Genomic DNA, 19,831 nt, shown 5'->3' on the forward strand with positions numbered 1-19,831 from the left:
AGGCACGTCCAGCTGGGAGGAGACCAAGGGGTAGACCCAGGACCAGGTGGAGGGATTATATCTCTTCGCTGGCCTGGGAGCGCCTTGGGATCCCCCAGTCAGAGCTGGTTGATGTGGCCAGGGAAAATAAAGTTTGGGGCTCTCTGCTGGAACTGCTACCCCCGAGACCCGACCACGGATAAGCGGGAGAAGATGGATGGATGACTTATTTATTTTCCCTGAATGTGTTCTTCTGTACATTTTGTGTTTTATTTTATTCTAAATACTATGTGCATGCCTTTTGATCTAATAGTATGTTAGTGTTATTTTGTGTCTCTGTCTATACTGCTGTAACAATGTAAATGTCCCGTCTTTGGGACACATTAAGGAACTCTGATTCTGAACACATGTCTTTTAGACCGACTGTTTCTCGGCAGAAGAACTTTTTTTAACGTGAATGTATTCAACTTTTTCATTTTAGTAGATGAATACTTCACAGATTCCTCAGGATTTCAAAGGACTCTTTTGTAAGCGGCCTCTGAGAGGGAAGAAGAGAAGGAAACAGAAATGCGTCTGCAAACCCGAGGACATTTCAGCAAAATGTCAGAACGCCACGATGAGCCGGGTCGGACTCACACCGTAGCTTTGATATTTACCTCAACCTAAACTCTCATTGGGTTTCTAATATGGGATCTGAAATAAAGTAAGGGATATAGACGCATATCAGGCACCTATCATGAGCACGAAAACTGTGAAACAAAAATTGACATTGCATTTTATGTTGACCTTTAAATTGTGTTATGTTACATTTCTTTACTTTTCATTATCTGGTATAGTATAATTATTTGAACCCATATACATGGCTTTGTTTAAAGGGGCCTTCATTTGCTTTTTGGGGTCTTCCTTTCACTGAAATATCTGTTGACTTTAATTAAATGTATTAACAGATATCTGTTGACATGATACATTTAATTTAAGTCAACGTTTCAGTATATTTTTTGTTATGTTGCCATAAAACTTGAGGTCGTTGACCAAAAACGATGTATTTTGATAACGGAGGGTCGGCGGGGGCATGGGGCTTAACAGGTTAAAGTCAACGTCTCAGATTTCCAGTGCTTCCTGTAGTGATTTTTTTGTTATTTTGCATCAAAATGTAAGGTCATTGACCAACAACGATGTATTTGGATAACGGAGGGCTATATATATATATATATATATATATATATATAACCCATATATATGGCTTTGTTTAAAGGGGCCTTCATTTGCTTTTCTGGGTCTTCTTTTCACTGAAATATCTGTTGACTTTAATTAAATGTCTTACGTCAACAGATTTCACATAACTGTATTAGGTTAGTTGAAAGCAATCGTATTAAGTTGAGCACAATTAAACGTATTATTATTGCTTTCAACTAACCTACAGTTACGTGAGATCTGTTGACGTAATACATTTAATTAAAGTCAACGTTTCAGTATATATATATATTTTTTGCCATAAAACTTGAGGTCGTTCACCAAAAACAATGTCTTTGGATAACGGAGGGCTATTTGACTGACTTGCCTCTACATATTAATATTTCGTAAGTTGAATTAAAAAAAGGACACACAGAAAACCAATGCATGCACACAGTAACAGGGCGTGCAGTGGTTTCATCAAACCGAGCATCCACTCTCCGTCCTCCACAAAGAGCTCATTACGAGCATTCAGGATGTGAGTGCTGTGTTTGCAAACCCTTGATGCTAAACCTCTAATATAGTGTTTCAGAAAGTGGCTGCAAAATTAAAACGGCATTAATTTGTGTCACAGCATGAGGGACTCCTTTGATATTCTGAACACAGTTTAATTCAGCTCCTGGATAGAGAACTTATAACGGTATCTATTTAACATATTTTATATATTTCGCCATCAGCAGCTAAAACGCATTTGTATCTTAACAATATCTATTAATACACCACTTCTTATTTCATAATTTAGATTTAAATATGTGTTATTGTTGTGATATATTGTACATTGTTACTTTAAATTGTTATATTTAAAATAAAAAAAGGCCAATTAATTTTATTTCGTCTTTTTATGGCACATTTTTATTTACTTTTTAGGTTTATATAATATTATTAATTAAATGGCTTTTCTTGCTCCTTTAAAAAAAAAGAAATGGAGTATCCCTAACCGTCTATTATATGTTATTGTAACTTTTAATTTGACATTTTTACTTAACTGTTTATATAATTACTTCTAATTTATCTTTATTGCAAAGTTTTTAATTTCACTTTTCTACATTTATATACATGTTTTGTATTATTTTAAATAATTGTTAAAATAATTATCTTTTGTTGTTCATACTTCATTTTATAAATAAAGTAAATATCACAAAAATATTTTTCAGTTTGACTTTTTATGTCTATTTTATTTAATACTTTTTAGGTTCATATTTCTAAAAGTTAAAAAGGGTTTAGCATTATTATCTGTTATTGCCTTTTTAAAATCTAAAATGGAGGAACTGTCAGAACTTTTTATGTTTAATTTCCCCTTTTTTCATATTTGTTGTTTCTTTTGTATCCCTGATTCATATAATTAACTTCTAATATAAGTATAAATACGTTTTGTTTATTCTAAAGTGAAGCAACTGTTAAAAAACTCAGTATTTTTGATACATATGTTAATGTTGTTAAGATATTGTTTGGTTCTAACAGCCTCGCTACCCTGCTGCTCTTCTGTAATAAGAGAATTATGCATGACAATATTTAATACAATCTGAATAAATGTCCCTTTTCTTTCCTAACAGTAAACCTGTCACTGGTCCATCCACAGGGCGAACAGATTTCAACACACACTGAACACACAGATGGTGTGCATGGAGGATATTGTTGTCCCAAACTCTACAGACATCCTCCAACTTCGTTTACAAATTATTTAGAGCTGCTCACCCAGCAGGCAAGTGCTTCATAACTGCTGCCGTTTCCCCCAGCGAGGTCCGCCCCCGCCCAGCTGCCACGCTGGGGAAACAAAATCAGACGCACCTAAAGTCATTTCACCTCTGCAGCCAAAGGTCCACATCTTCCTCTCACTCACATCACTCCACTCCAACAACACACAAGTACACACATCCTTTACTCAAGTGGAAGTACAGATACTCGTGTTTAAACAGACTCTGGTGAAAGTGGAAGTACTGACTAAACTTCTTAACTCAAGTAAAAGTAAAGAGGCTTTGAAATGTACTTCAGTAAAAAGTACCCATAACTAGCAGCTGCTTTAAAGAGTACCTGACCTCCCTTTATATTAATAGAACAATAATGTCATTGTTAGCTAATGAATGTTTCCATGCTGAACAACGGCAACATGACAACGTTTCCATTGGTCCCTCTTCTTTAGAGAAGACCAGGAAATGATGGATACACGGATCGTGTTCAATCAATAGGCACGCAATGACTCTAAAGAATAATGATCACGCATCAAACACACATTCAGACTAAAGGAACCAGCTGTTTGGAAAATGAGAGAAGTAGAAAGTACAGGTATTTGTGTTCAACATGTAAGAAGTAGAAAGTACAGGTATTTGTGTTCAACATGTAAGAAGTAGAAAGTACAGGTATTTGAGTTCAACATGAGAGAAGTAGAAAGTACAGGTATTTGAGTTCAACATGTAAGAAGTAGAAAGTACAGGTATTTGTGTTCAACATGTAAAGTAAGTAGTTAAAGAAGTAGAAGTACAGGTATTTGAGTTCAACATGAGAGAAGTAGAAAGTACAGGTATTTGAGTTCAACATGTAAGAAGTAGAAAGTATAGGTATTTGAGTTCAACATGTAAGAAGTAGAAAGTACAGGTATTTGAGTTCAACATGTAAGAAGTAGAAAGTACAGGTATTTGAGTTCAACATGTAAGAAGTAGAAAGTACAGGTATTTGAGTTCAACATGTAAGAAGTAGAAAGTACAGGTATTTGAGTTCAACATGTAAGAAGTAGAAAGTACAGGTATTTGAGTTCAACATGTAAGAAGTAGAAAGTACAGGTACAAGTCATCAGAAAAATAAGTGGTGGAGTACTGATACCAGAAACATGTACTTAAGTACAGTAACGAAGTATTTGTACTCCACTACTTCCTACCTCTGGCAATATATATATATATATATATAACCCATGTACATTTCCCCTCAGTGGGACGAATTAAGGAACTCTGAACTCTGTAGTTCCACGGTACTCTAAGACCTACTTTCTCTCTGCAGAAACACTTTAACAGGAATCTCTTCAACTTCTTCACTTTAGATCAATAGTTCCTAGATTCGTAGATTCCTCATAATTTGAAAATAACATCAAGGTATTCTGATTCTCACTCACTCACTCAGAGACATGCCAAACTCCTCAGCTGCAGAGTTTCTAATCGTGTTAAACAGCAGAGGACATGAAGCTGAAACGATGCAAACAAGAGGCTCAGCTGGATCATCTCCTCGACTAAACCGCCCTAACATCCTCAAAGTGTGTGTGAGGGCTGGAGTGTGTGAGGGCTGCACTGGGGAGGGAGAGTGTGTACATCTCCGTGGGAAAGAACAGGAAGTGTAACTCGACACTATTCCGATAGTGGAAAAAGATCATTCTGAATGTTTTGTGATATGATTTGCGATACAGGGAATTATCATAGCAAAGAAACATATAAATATGTATATAAATGATCATGGTAGATATTGTATTCTTTTAAAGATCATTTTTAGGCCAGATTGCCTTTTTTTGAGATGTAGAGTATGCGGCGGACCCATGGTGGGATTTTTTGAGAGGATCGGTACGAAACAAGGTTTTTCTTATTACGTCTGTAGAATAACAACTTCCCTGTAGTTCCACGGTACTTTATTCATGAGTTTTTATATATGTTTACTTGATCAAATATTGCTTTTGCCGCGATGTCGGATGGTCACTTGTCCATATTGCCATATCCATAATATTCCAATTCATATAGCAGCCCTACTAACGACCTGTAAATGTCGTTTAGGATGTTCTTATGATACCGAGCTGTTAAAAATAACTTGTTATGCAAATGCTAAATGTACCTTGTGTCAACATAAAGGAAGAGGCATAATGAAGTACTCGAACGGACCGTTTTTAAGGCAATGCAACTTTGGAAGACATAATCAAACAATGGCAACATGGTACTTTTCTTGAAATCACCCTGAACTCTGAAAAGCCTGCATTATACATAACCGCCGTAGGGGATTACTTTAGTCGTTGTTATTGTTAGTTTGTGTGATTATGTTTTCTCTATGTACATTAAGTCAGTACAGACCATTGTTTCATTTGTGTGAATATATGTTGCTTTCCACTTCTAAATGACAAACATTACTTACGCATTGTCTAAACGCCATAAAGAGTTTTTGATCAGAAATAACCGTCATGAATATGTGTATGTAAAAACAAGAAAGTGGATTTTTTGCCCATTGGAATAACGTTTTTTAAGGCAATGCAACTTTGGAAAACCTATTCAAACAATGGGCACATTTAACTTTTCTTTAAATGTCATCACCCTGACACTCTGAACTCTGAAAAGCCTGCGGTATATGAATAAAGTAGTTGTATTACCCATTGGAACAACGTTTTCAAGGCAATGCTACTTTGGAAAACCTTCTCAAACAAGGGCAACATTGTTCTTTTCTTTGCATGCCATCACTCTGAACTCTGAACTCTGAAAAGCCTGCGGTATATAAATAACCGTGATGAATGAGTGACTCTTACCCTGTAGTAGTCGCTGCTGTAGATGTCCCGGGACATGCCGAAGTCTCCGATCTTCACCAGCAGGCCGTTGCCCACCAGGCAGTTGCGTGTTGCCAGGTCTCTGTGCACAAAGTGCTGCGACCCCAGGTACACCATGCCCGAGGCGATCTGCGTGGCGATGTGCAGCATCTGAGACAGACCCAGCTCCCCGTTGGACTGCAGCGGCTGGCCGTCCACCAGGATCATGGCGTCCGGACCGTGGGCTCTGAGGAACAAACAACAACACTGATTGGTTGGAGGAAGTGAGACTGAGGAGATCTGTAGGGTTATATTTTCAGGAGACGCTAGGAGATCACAGAGAGTGCATTCAGTGTCATAGTAAGAGGAATACGGTTTTAAACTACATTAAGGGTCCCAGTAGAGACACTACATGCTGACATGAACATCAGCAGGAGAGGACTCTTTAAAGTAGATACACTACACACTGACATGAACATCAGCAGGAGAGGACTCTTTAAAGTAGAGACACTACATGCTGACATGAACATCAGCAGGAGAGGACTCTTTAAAGTAGATACACTACACACTGACATGAACATCAGCAGGAGAGGACTCTTTAAAGTAGAGACACTACATGCTGACCTGAACATCAGCAGGAGAGGACTCTTTAAAGTAGAGACACTACATGCTGACATGAACATCAGCAGGAGAGGACTCTTTAAAGTAGAGACACTACATACTGATATACACCTGAACATCAGCAGGAGAGGACTCTTTAAAGTAGAGACACTACATGCTGACATGAACATCAGCAGGAGAGGACTCTTTAAAGTAGATACACTACATGCTGACATGAACATCAGCAGGAGAGGACTCTTTAAAGTAGAGACACTACATACTGACATGAACATCAGCAGGAGAGGACTCTTTAAAGTAGAGACACTACATACTGATATACACCTGAACATCAGCAGGAGAGGACTCTTTAAAGTAGAGACACTACATGCTGACATGAACATCAGCAGGAGAGGACTCTTTAAAGTAGAGACACTACATACTGATATACACCTGAACATCAGCAGGAGAGGACTCTTTAAAGTAGAGACACTACATGCTGACATGAACATCAGCAGGAGAGGACTCTTTAAAGTAGAGACACTATATACTGATATACACCTGAACATCAGCAGGAGAGGACTCTTTAAAGTAGAGACACTACATACTGATATACACCTGAACATCAGCAGGAGAGGACTCTTTAAAGTAGAGACACTACATACTGATATACACCTGAACATCAGCAGGAGAGGACTCTTTAAAGTAGAGGCACTACATACTGATATACACCTGAACATCAGCAGGAGAGGACTCTTTAAAGTAGAGACACTACATACTGATATACACCTGAACATCAGCAGGAGAGGACTCTTTAAAGTAGAGACACTACATACTGATATACACCTGAACATCATCAGGAGAGGACTCTTTAAAGCAGAGACACTACATACTGATATACACCTGAACATCAGCAGGAGAGGACTCTTTAAAGTAGAGACACTACATGCTGACATGAACATCAGCAGGAGAGGACTCTTTAAAGTAGAGACACTACATACTGACATGAACATCAGCAGGAGAGGACTCTTTAAAGTAGAGACACTACATACTGATATACACCTGAACATCAGCAGGAGAGGACTCTTTAAAGTAGAGACACTACATACTGATATACACCTGAACATCAGCAGGAGAGGACTCTTTAAAGTAGAGACACTACATACTGATATACACCTGAACATCAGCAGGAGAGGACTCTTTAAAGTAGAGGCACTACATACTGATATACACCTGAACATCAGCAGGAGAGGACTCTTTAAAGTAGAGACACTACATACTGATATACACCTGAACATCAGCAGGAGAGGACTCTTTAAAGTAGAGGCACTACATACTGATATACACCTGAACATCAGCAGGAGAGGACTCTTTAAAGTAGAGGCACTACATACTGATATACACCTGAACATCAGCAGGAGAGGACTCTTTAAAGTAGAGGCACTACATACTGATATACACCTGAACATCAGCAGGAGAGGACTCTTTAAAGTAGAGACACTACATACTGATATACACCTGAACATCAGCAGAAGAGGACTCTTTAAAGTAGAGAGACTACATACTGATATACACCTGAACCTCAGCAGGAGAGGACTCTTTAAAGTAGAGACACTACATACTGATATACACCTGAACATCAGCAGGAGAGGACTCTTTAAAGTAGAGACACTACATACTGATATACACCTGAACATCAGCAGGAGAGGACTCTTTAAAGTAGAGACACTACATACTGATATACACCTGAACATCAGCAGAAGAGGACTCTTTAAAGTAGAGAGACTACATACTGATATACACCTGAACATCAGCAGGAGAGGACTCTTTAAAGTAGAGACACTACATATTGATATACACCTGAACATCAGCAGGAGAGGACTCTTTAAAGTAGAGACACTACATACTGATATACACCTGAACATCAGCAGGAGAGGACTCTTTAAAGTAGAGGCACTACATACTGATATACACCTGAACATCAGCAGGAGAGGACTCTTTAAAGTAGAGGCACTACATACTGATATACACCTGAACATCAGCAGGAGAGGACTCTTTAAAGTAGAGACACTACATACTGATATACACCTGAACATCAGCAGGAGAGGACTCTTTAAAGTAGAGGCACTACATACTGATATACACCTGAACATCAGCAGGAGAGGACTCTTTAAAGTAGAGACACTACATACTGATATACACCTGAACATCAGCAGGAGAGGACTCTTTAAAGTAGAGACACTACATACTGATATACACCTGAACATCAGCAGGAGAGGACTCTTTAAAGTAGAGACACTACATACTGATATACACCTGAACATCAGCAGGAGAGGACTCTTTAAAGTAGAGACACTACATACTGATATACACCTGAACATCAGCAGGAGAGGACTCTTTAAAGTAGAGGCACTACATACTGATATACACCTGAACATCAGCAGGAGAGGACTCTTTAAAGTAGAGGCACTACATACTGATATACACCTGAACATCAGCAGGAGAGGACTCTTTAAAGTAGAGACACTACATACTGATATACACCTGAACATCAGCAGAAGAGGACTCTTTAAAGTAGAGACACTACATACTGATATACACCTGAACATCAGCAGGAGAGGACTCTTTAAAGTAGAGACACTACATACTGATATACACCTGAACATCAGCAGAAGAGGACTCTTTAAAGTAGAGAGACTACATACTGATATACACCTGAACATCAGCAGGAGAGGACTCTTTAAAGTAGAGACACTACATATTGATATACACCTGAACATCAGCAGGAGAGGACTCTTTAAAGTAGAGACACTACATACTGATATACACCTGAACATCAGCAGGAGAGGACTCTTTAAAGTAGAGGCACTACATACTGATATACACCTGAACATCAGCAGGAGAGGACTCTTTAAAGTAGAGGCACTACATACTGATATACACCTGAACATCAGCAGGAGAGGACTCTTTAAAGTAGAGACACTACATACTGATATACACCTGAACATCAGCAGGAGAGGACTCTTTAAAGTAGAGGCACTACATACTGATATACACCTGAACATCAGCAGGAGAGGACTCTTTAAAGTAGAGACACTACATACTGATATACACCTGAACATCAGCAGGAGAGGACTCTTTAAAGTAGAGACACTACATACTGATATACACCTGAACATCAGCAGGAGAGGACTCTTTAAAGTAGAGACACACATACTGATATACACCTGAACATCAGCAGGAGAGGACTCTTTAAAGTAGAGACACTACATACTGATATACACCTGAACATCAGCAGGAGAGGGACTCTTTAAAGTAGAGACACTACATACTGATATACACCTGAACATCAGCAGGAGAGGACTCTTTAAAGTAGAGACACTACATACTGATATACACCTGAACATCAGCAGGAGAGGACTCTTTAAAGTAGAGACACTACTGATATACACCTGAAGAGTAATACAATAGGGCCTCTTCATGATGTATTGTATCATTTGTAAATTAAATGGTCCATTTCTGAACTGATATTTGTGTTATTACCTTCTTTTAAAGTTATATAATTGCACTTATAACTTCTGAATGTGTGAACCTTTTTCAGCATGTCAGACTCTGACCTCTGACCTTATTTCAGAGTGCTAATAAACCCTTATTCTGGAGCCTTTTTGTAGCTATGGAGAGTTAGCATCACACATACAGGCTGTTAGAAATATTAACGACAACCTGCAAGCATTTAGCCGGTTTTAATTGCACTGTTTTAATTTATTTTGGGGCCTGTTATACATGTGGTACATTATATATTCCTTTACCGAGGAACTTCAGTCCACATATTTGCCAGAAGAAGTTGACTCTGGGTCAAAAACTCTCCTCGGTGACGATGGAGAGAAACTCATTTCCCGTGGGAAGCTCCTGCTGTTCTCACCTTCCCGTCACTTCTCCATGCGGGGAAAACCTCTCTCAGGCTGTCTCTCTGTTATCTGCTGCGACTCACTACTCTTGGCTTTTAGCATGAGTGTGATTCCGCTCGGAAAGTAAAAGATTACACGTACGGTATTACGCAATCAGGATACAAGAAAAAGATAACTGTATTCCCTTAAAGTTGTAAAGGATCAGATGTTATCTCTTCTCTGTAAGCTGTGCTGTTCTGTAGGATAATACTTTAAGTGTGAACTAGTTATTGTAATGGACTACATTTTTGAAGTAACCCTCTTCCTAGGTTTGCATATTTGTGTCACTACACTTTTCTGCAGGTCATCCTCCGATTATCTGAAAGTTACGCCGGACACATCAGATCCTCTTTTCCATCCCTACTGATTCCACACATATCATTTGCTACATGTGTCCAACAGGACCCATAGACCGAAAAGCAGCCGCGTCTTGCACCTTGCATGAAAGAATTTCATCATTCGCGACATTGCCTTTCATTTCAGGAATGATTTCCCAACAGAAAGTCTTCACGCACTCTTGAATCCTCACACACACACACACACACACACACACGCTGGAGCTCAATCGTAACACGTCATCTTTTCAACTATTGCTCAAACTTCAAACACAAGATAGCCCACACACACACGTTCACACAGCTGTCAGCGCTCTTGATAAAACACACTTCTCTCTCAGACTCCTCCTGTGAACACCGGCTTCACTTCCTGGTACCAGAGCGCTCGCTGTTCAGCCGTCGTGTCGTTTTTGTTGGAGCTTATCAGAGGTCACGTCCCTCGGTAGAGTCTGGCATTACGGAACAAAAGCACTCCAGTTTGCTAACCCACAAAGCTCTGAAGATGGGTGGATATCAACGGCTGCATTTCACAAAACCTTTTCTTTGACCCTTATTGAAGTTCTTATCAAAGTTCTTTAACTAAAGAAATGTAGTACTCTTCCTGTTTCGTAAGGTGCTATGATCTAGTGCAGGGGTCACCAACCTTTTTTAGGGCGAGGGCTACTTTAAAAAGAATAAAACAAGTCGTGAGCTACTTTTAATCCTCTTTTTTTGTTTTTTGCAGTGTATATATTTAGCACATTTTAACATTATGATATTCTGACCTTTAACCTTTGTGTGCTGTTTGGGTCTGTGGGACTTTCAGTGTTTACTAAAAGAACAAGTATGGAATTTAATCATTTTAACCTGCTTTATTTGGGGGTGGGCCTCACCTCCTCTAGGGGGGTCCTCACCTCTTCTAGGGGGGCCCTCACCTCCTCTAGGGGGGTCCTCACCTCCTCTAGGGGGGTCCTCACCTCCTCTAGGGAGGGCTTCACCTCCTCTAGTGGGGGCCTCACCTCCTCTAGGAGGGTCCTCACCTCCTCTAGGGGGGGCCTCACCTCCTCTAGGGGGGTCCTCACCTCCTCTAGGGGGGGCCTCACCTCCTCTAGGGGGGTCCTCACCTCCTCTAGGGGGGTTCTCACCTCCTCTAGGGGGGTCCTCACCTCCTCTAGGGGGGTTCTCACCTCCTCTAGGGGGTCCTAACCTCCTCTAGGGGGGTCAGGGGGCCTGCACCCCGGGAAGAGTTTTTTTTTTAAATGTTGAAGTTAAAAGCATCAAGCTGCTGCACTTTGAGCACATCATGAATGTATGGATACAGCTCTCAACACTCAGACGAAAGGGAGATGTATACTTTCCAATAATCCAAACATCTTTAGAATATGATCACAACCAATAACAAATCATTTAAACTTGTTTTATTCTGATCTTATGTTACCTAGTTAGCATCCTTTATTTTTATTTATGCATATTTTACAATCACTCCCCTTTTAAACTGTTTTTTGTTTACTGTCCTATAGTACACACTGAATGATTTCTTACTTTATCTATATTAAATAGATAAAGGTGCTCTCTCTCTCTCTCTCTCTCTCTCTCTCTCTCTCTCTCTCTCTCTCTCTCTCTCTCTCTCTCTCTCTCTCTCTCTCTCTCTCTCTCTGCCCCTCATGTGCTGCATAGGCTGCATGATAGGCTGTTCAATGGGGCTGAAGTGTAGATTCTGCCAGAAGGAAAATCACGGTGAGCTGCCGCATTGCTTTTCTTCCCGACTGCAACGCTGATCCAGCAAATCAAGCAAGAACGTGATTGGTCGATATTCATTGTGGGGGTGGGGGGAGGAGGGGTGATAGATATAGAGTTGTAGTAAGTAGATAGAGTTCGCTATGATTTATGTTTCGTTTATGCATAGAATAGATTCTTTTAATTACATTTCCTTTTTTGTTTTGTGTATTTTATACATTTTGGATTTGCTTGGCGAGCTATTTTTACATTACATTACATTACATTACATTTCATTACATTGCATTTAGCTGACGCTTTTATCCAAAGCGACTTACAATAAGTACATTCGACCAGGAAGACACAACCTTGAAGAAAACAGAATCATATAAGTACATCAGGTTTCATAGAGCCAAACATTTCAAGTGCTACTCAACTGGCTTTAGATAAGCCAGCCCTTTATTAGTATAAAAGTGCTTCGTTAATAATTCTAACGCTCGAAGTGGAGTCGAAAGAGATGAGTTTTCAGTCTGCGCCGGAAGATGTGTAAGCTATCTGCCGTCCTGATGTCAATGGGGAGCTCATTCCACCATCCTGGAGCCAGGACAGCAAACCCACGTGTTTTTGCCGATGGGAACTTGGGTCCCCCTCGCAGCGAGGGCGCAACGAGTCGTTTGGCTGATGCAGAGCGTAGTGCACGCGCTGGGGTGTACGGTTTAACCATGTTTTTAGAACATGCCCCGCACCATAATTGACACTACTCAGCCGGGGCAAGACCTTGTGATGTTTTTAAAATTGAGAAATCCTTTATTTGTCCCAACCAAAGAAATATCAATGTTACAGTAAAGGGGAAAGTGCTGACAAACGCAAATCCAATGAGTATAGCTAAAATATTTAGAGTTAATAATAATAATAATAATACATGGGACTTTTATAGCGCTTTTCATGAAACTAAAAGACGCTTTGACAGAGAATTAAGAGGAGAAAAAAAGACAAGAGAAAAAAAGTAGATAACAAAGAAATACAAAAAGAGATAAACAGAACAAAAAATAGGGGGGGGGGGGGGTGGTCAGTGGTTGAATGCAGTGTTGAACAGGTGGGTTTTGAGTGATGTTTTGAATGCTGTGAGGGAGGAAGAATCTCTGATGGATTGGGGTAGTGAGTTCCAGAGGGTGGGTGCAGCAACGGAGAAGGCTCTGCCGCCCCAGGACTTGAGGTTGGTCCGGGTGGGGAGGGACAGGAGGTTGGCAGCAGCAGAGCGGAGGGAGCGAGTGGGAGTGTGTCTGTGGAGGAGGTCAGTCAGGTAGGATGGGGCCAGGTTATGGAGGGCTTTGTACGTCATCCGTGAGCGCCCCCTAGTGGTCCGTGAGTATATTGGTACAATTTCACATTTGAAATTAATTAATTAATTTCAGTTTTCCGCACTCTCGCGGGAATATCTCCGCAATGGAGCAAGCTTAAGTTTCACTTTCAATTGCATGATATAGCCCAGTGCAACACCTTCATCACACATGTGGCCACTTGTTTGTACCATTTTCAGGCGATTTGTAAAAAACAATGTGTTTTTGGATATTTGTGGAGTTAGGTGGTCCGCGAGTGTTTTTTTTATTGGTTAAGTGGTCCTTGGCATGAAAAAGTTTGAGAAACACTATGTGTTCACGGATTCGGGTGTGGGTGAGTAGACGGGCGGCGGAGTTCTGGATATATTGAAGTTTTTTGAGGATTTTTGCAGGTGAACCGTAGAGGAGGCTGTTGCAATAGTCCAGACGGGAGGTGATGAAGGCGTGGATGAGGGTTTCGGCAGCAGTGGGAGAGAGGGATGGACGTAGACGGGCGATGTTTTTGAGGTGGAAGAAGGCTGTCTTTGTGATCTGTTTGATGTATTTGTTGTAGGAGAGGGTTTGGTCAAATATGATGCCTAGGTTCCGGATGTGAGGGGAGGTTTGAACTGGGAAGCCGTCTATGTTGAGGGTGAAGTTATGGATAGGTGTGGTGAGCTTGTTTTGTCCAATGATTATTATTTCAGATTTATCGCAGTTGAGTTTCAGGAAGTTAAGTTGGAGCCAGGATTTTATTTCAGTGATGCAGTTTGTCAGAATGGAGTGGGTAGCAGTGGAGATGGACTTGGTGGAGATGAGAAGCTGGATGTCGTCGGCAAAGCAGTAGAATTGAAGTCCATGACGGCGGATTATGTGACCAAGGGGAAGCAGGTAAAGGATGAAGAGGAGGGGGCCGAGAACTGAACCTTGAGGGACACCTTGGGGGAGAGGAGCGGTGGGGGATTTGCAGTTATTGATGTAGATGAACTGGTTTCTGTCAGAGAGGTATGAAGTGAACCAAGAGAGGGCAATGCCGGTGATGTTGAAAGTGGTTTCAAGACGGGTGAGGAGGATGGAGTGATTGATGGTGTCGAAGGCAGCGCTGAGGTCAAGGAGGATGAGGATGTTGAGGTTACCAGCATCGGAGGAGAGGAGAAGGTCATTTATAATTTTGAGGAGTGCGGTTTCGGTACTGTGGTTTGAGCGGAATCCGGATTGAAAAGTTTCATAGAGGTTATTAGCAGAAAGATGATGCTTAAGTTAAAGAGGTACGCAAACCTTTAAAGAAAACAAAAAAATAAATAGGAGGACATTTTGTTCTTAGAACCAATATCGGACAAATTCTTCTCAAAATAAGTTAGTTTGCAGAAAAAATATGTTTTAGTGTCAGGATGTTTTCAGAGAAATGTGGCGTGGCAAAAACTGGTTCAACTTCACTATGGGGTGAAATAATCCGTCACAATCGTAGCTCAATTGGAGTTAGAGGACTCAAACTTGCAACTAGTCTCCTAAAGAGGCGTGTTGTATGTGAAACCAATGTGACACAGATACACGTTTTGACTATCTGCCGCGCAATCAACTTTCCAAAGCGTAAAAGTAACCGGTTTAACTTTTAATTACTGTCAGTAAATTGGTGGACATTTGAAGTCAAACCAGTACCCTGAGTGAAAAGGCTTCGAGCTAAGGTAACACACACACACACACACACACACACACACACACACACACACACACACACACACACACACACACACACACACACACACACACACACACACACACACACACACACACACACACACACACACACACACACACACACACTGCATCATGTTTCCACCTGCTTTACTTCTCCCTGTCTGTTCATATGACTCATCTCCAATCTGCTCAGCCAGCAGTAGCTCCGTACATTAAGGTTAACCTTCGGTGAGAACTGACCTGAGGAATTTGTTGAGGTCTCCATGCTTCATGTACTCGAACACCATGATGAGAGGGTCTCCGTCGACACACACTCCGTAGAATTTAACGATGTGGTCGTGCTGCAGGTTGGTCAGCAGCTCCGCCTCCCTCTGGAAGTCTTTTCTCGCCGACAGATTGGGATCCTTCAATGTCTGAAAGGACGAATAGAAAAGTCAGCTAAGCACATTGCAAAAGGAAAAACATAACAATGGCTGGTTGGGACAAGTTTAGAGAAACCAGTGTATCCATTACAGCCTTCATTGACTTACAATCATTTGTCTGCCGATTAATTGTTCATAGAAGCCAGGTATAAAACAACATATAATTCCTGTTCAGTTAAATCATAATAAGATTTCCGGTATGTTGGTTTGTTCATTCTTGAAGCAGCTTCCTGACAACATTTGAAATGTTTGACTGCACAAATTGCCAATGGACACTTGAACGCACCATAACTTTTCAAATCTGTTCCAAAAAGTACCAACACATTGAGAGCGAAGTCATTGTTTCCGTCTTGTTCTTCGTCAAATCCGGTGTCTGGCCCCTACATTTTGCTGCAATGTCAGCTGCACTCCATCCTTCTTGCTTTATCTACAATCCAATTAAACCTCCTCTGTTTTAATCATCCATTCAGTTCACCCAATTTGTCCTTGAATTGATGGCCATGCTAGAGGAGTAGCTCTAGTCTTCACATGTCTGTACTGTAGTTCCCTTAATCCACAACTTTACAGACTTACATTTCTCCACAAATGTTGAATTTTCTTACAAAATATGTACATTCGTGTTTCTGAGAAGATGAATCCTGCTAACTTGTTGACTAATAAAGTGTATTCTAGTACCATGTCGTTTTTAAAGTGAAATGGTACACAAATGCTTATCTTTTAATTCACTACAGATAATCAACGACCCTTGGAAGTCCAACAAAAACTTGTGATCCCCTGATTTTTCATCTACTGCATCAGAAGGTCAAAACATTGTTTTATTTATGAATAACCATCGGTATAACTCATGACCTTCCAATCCACTTTCACATGCTAAACTTGACCTCATTGAAACCAGCATGGCAGTGGCATCAAGAGCACGCTAGCAGAGCAACTAGCATGGGTCTAAAAAGTTAAAGAATTATGTTCTAGTTCTCTTTCAAGACAACAGCAGTGTTAAGGGAATTCACCTAAACGTACCATTTCAACGCAACGCAACTTTTAGAAATAATCCTAGACTCCTAGGGTGTGTTTAAAAAGTCAAACAAATTATTTTCCAGGTCTTTTCCTTAGAACTTTTTACTTCAGAGATATGCAAAAGTACTTTGGAAAAGACAACAGCAGTATAAAGAGAATTCGCCTAAACTTACTGAATGCAATCGTGGAAGATTTATGTTTTTCTAAGGAACAATTTTACAAAGAAAATGAGTACACCAATAAGTTCAATGTTGCACAATTCAAGAAAGGATCGTTGTCCATCGCACTATAACACCTTTAAAAAAGGATCCTCCATTGAATCTGTAAAACATACATTTGGATTTTATTGACGGTTGAATGGTGAGTCGCTTTGAATGTTGATGCCGCATGAATGATCTCCGTTCCTTTCACAAAGGCTGGTACAGTGTGTACTATACTAACAGAGATAATAAAGGGAGCATTGAAGCCCTGTTACGTAGCATTTAGCGAACTCCCCCAGCTCTAATCATGGCTGCCACTTAGATACCATGTTGGAGAAAAAGGCTATTCATCTGCAGTCATAGTCCTGGAACAAATCACTATCTCCCTAACCATTGGTTATTCCCAATCATCTGTTGCCTTTAGTTACTGCATACAGCTTAATGTTGTGAATGCTCCTTTGTCCTTTATCCTCAGCAGATCCATGGGAACAGGAACGGAAAGATAGCTGGGTTTGATTATCGAGTTCACCTGATACGGCACGGCATTGAGTCCAAACCAAATACAGTTACTTTCCTTTTATATTCACCAATAAAGCCTTGAAACTCTGCCCTTATTGAAGAGTGTCGTCTTTGTTGTTTAGCAATACGGCATACAGTGCGTGGCTCTGCATTATATCCACCTAATAATCCAGCGTATTGCTTTTAGAGAGGAGGCTGGAACAACTCTACACAACAGAATTGATCTGATTGGTAGACGGATCGAGAAAGGACTGCTTTGAACTCCTCTGAAGTGGAGTGCTCATAACAAATCAAGTCTTGATGGGAGGTCAGTTGAAGGTGACAGTATCAGAAAATAAGGAAAAATCAAATAACATGGCTTTTTTAGTTGGAGGGAAAAAAAAGACTCTTGACACTTCATCCGCTACAAGAATACACAGAGATCTGCCTCTCTTGATCTCCTGCACTTCTCTCATCTGCTGACATTATTACAGACGCACAGACCTGGGGATGGAAATGCATTTGCTCATATGTGCTGGAGAAGTGGTGGAGATGTACCGCACAGTAGGTAAAATGGCCATACAAATCATATTACCGAATCAAACCGCACTCTTACGGCCCCTACACACGGCGGCGTGCGTTGAAGCTTGCCGGTGGGTGTGTCTGAAGCTTGACCAACAACCAATCACATGAATCTCCCACCCCGGACACACAAGCACGCGGTTTGATTGGCTAGAGCTTGAACTGGCATATGATTTGATTGGCTGACGCTTCCGTCGAAGCTTCAAAAGTACGCCGCCGTGTGTAGGGGCCGTTAAGGAAATGTTTCTTGTCTGGGCATCGCTCCAAAACAATACCCCCAAGTGCTCGACTACGATAAATTGAGGCAAAGCACTGCCGTGAATATTCCTTCTGTTGACCTTTAAGGGAATTCAGAGGGCTTCTTTCTGCTTCATCGCACGCAGGAACATGTTCTGATGAAAATGCACATGTTTGAAAAATAAACAGGATATTGTAGAGGGGGCTTGTTAACCCTTGAATACTGAGACAAGCACTAGATAGGCAAATACCATCTTATTCTTAAAGGCATGCTATTCTGCTTTTTGGGGTTTTCACCTTCCTGTTGTATTGGTTTGAGTGCATGTAAATGGTCTGCAAAGGCTACAATTCCCCCCAGCCTGAAACGCCTCCATTGGAGTCCTTTGTTTACTTCCTGAACATAGTGACATCACCATATAACACTCGCGCTTCTATTGGCTAGCGCTCCAACTAATTGTAAGTGATAAGGCTAAGGGACTTCTCGAAGCGGTTGACCAATCACACGAGAGCCGGCCAGCTAACCAATCAGAGCAGACTGGGCTCTGGTTTCAGACAGAGGGTGAACAAAACAAACTATTCAACTATTATTTTACAAATTAGACGCTTTGCATTGTGGGATTGTTGCCAGAAAGACGTGTAAATGACATGGACAATACTTATTTTGTTCCACGATGCAATGTTCCATACTGTGTCTAAGGCCTGTTGTCAGTCTTCATACGTTCGGTTCATACAGAGGCGAGCAGGGGTCTTTCCCTCTCCGATAGAAAGTGAGTAAGTGTGTTATCGGGGAAAACAACTCCCTTTCTTCCTGCTGTTCATAACCCGAGTGCTCTGAGAAGACGTACCTTGACAGCCACCAGCATCTTGTCCTTGGTGGGGCAGAGGTTGTAACACTCTGCCAGGAAGACTTTCCCGAATGCTCCCTCACCCAACTCCCTCTTCAGGATGATGTCTCTGCGCTTTATATGCTGGACCACTAAACCGCAGACAGGCAGGGAGAGAAGAGGGGAGGGGGAGAAGAAGAGCATTTTATAAAAACCTTTCCTCAGATGTTAAACACAAGAACAGAAAAACAGACAGATAAATAATGCTATATTTGAAAAAAACATGAATATAATTGTGTGTAAAGCTGGAGAATGACCAAATTCAATAACAAAAAACAAGCAAGAATATGGTGCGTTACATTTGTACTATTTTAAATTCAAGATCTGAAGTTTCTAAAGATACAGTACGGTATATGTCGTACACAATTAAATATGTACACATTTTGATTTACGCTAATGGTAAATCCATAGAAAAAGATTATTAATATTTGAATATCTTTATTAATATGAGTTCATTCAGCTTCACTAAAGAGCAAAGCAAAAATGTCAATCTATCAATAAGAAGTAAGACAAATGTTTTATTTAACTTTGAAAACATTTATGAGAGAATATTGGGAACATTAGAGTTCAAGTGGTTTTTAATCTCAGATAAAGTGTGGGATGACACCGGACCTGCAGAGCTGCAAGTCTCTGATATGGATTACTCTGGTTTACTGTCGGCATTGAAACAACATCATTTTCTAATGAGGACACAATTGTTAAAATGTC

General features: G+C 40.6%; 1 protein-coding gene across 1 annotated transcript in view; it reads right to left on the minus strand.

Moving 5' to 3' along the window:
• LOC117558004 (NT-3 growth factor receptor-like) overlaps nucleotides 1–19,267 on the minus strand; it is a 43,620-nt gene extending 24,353 nt beyond the window's left edge. Inside the window, exons 1-4 of the mRNA XM_034233963.1 lie at nucleotides 19,085–19,267; nucleotides 15,527–15,699; nucleotides 5,699–5,942; nucleotides 2,908–2,976 (exon numbers count right to left, since the gene is read on the minus strand). Coding sequence (XP_034089854.1) covers nucleotides 2,908–2,976; nucleotides 5,699–5,942; nucleotides 15,527–15,699; nucleotides 19,085–19,267 — 669 coding nt within the window. The remainder of the gene's footprint in view (nucleotides 1–2,907; nucleotides 2,977–5,698; nucleotides 5,943–15,526; nucleotides 15,700–19,084) is intronic.
• Nucleotides 19,268–19,831: the final 564 nt, after the last annotated feature.

Source organism: Gymnodraco acuticeps, unplaced genomic scaffold, assembly GCF_902827175.1.
Source record: "Gymnodraco acuticeps unplaced genomic scaffold, fGymAcu1.1, whole genome shotgun sequence".
Taxonomy (NCBI): Eukaryota; Metazoa; Chordata; class Actinopteri; order Perciformes; family Bathydraconidae; genus Gymnodraco; species Gymnodraco acuticeps.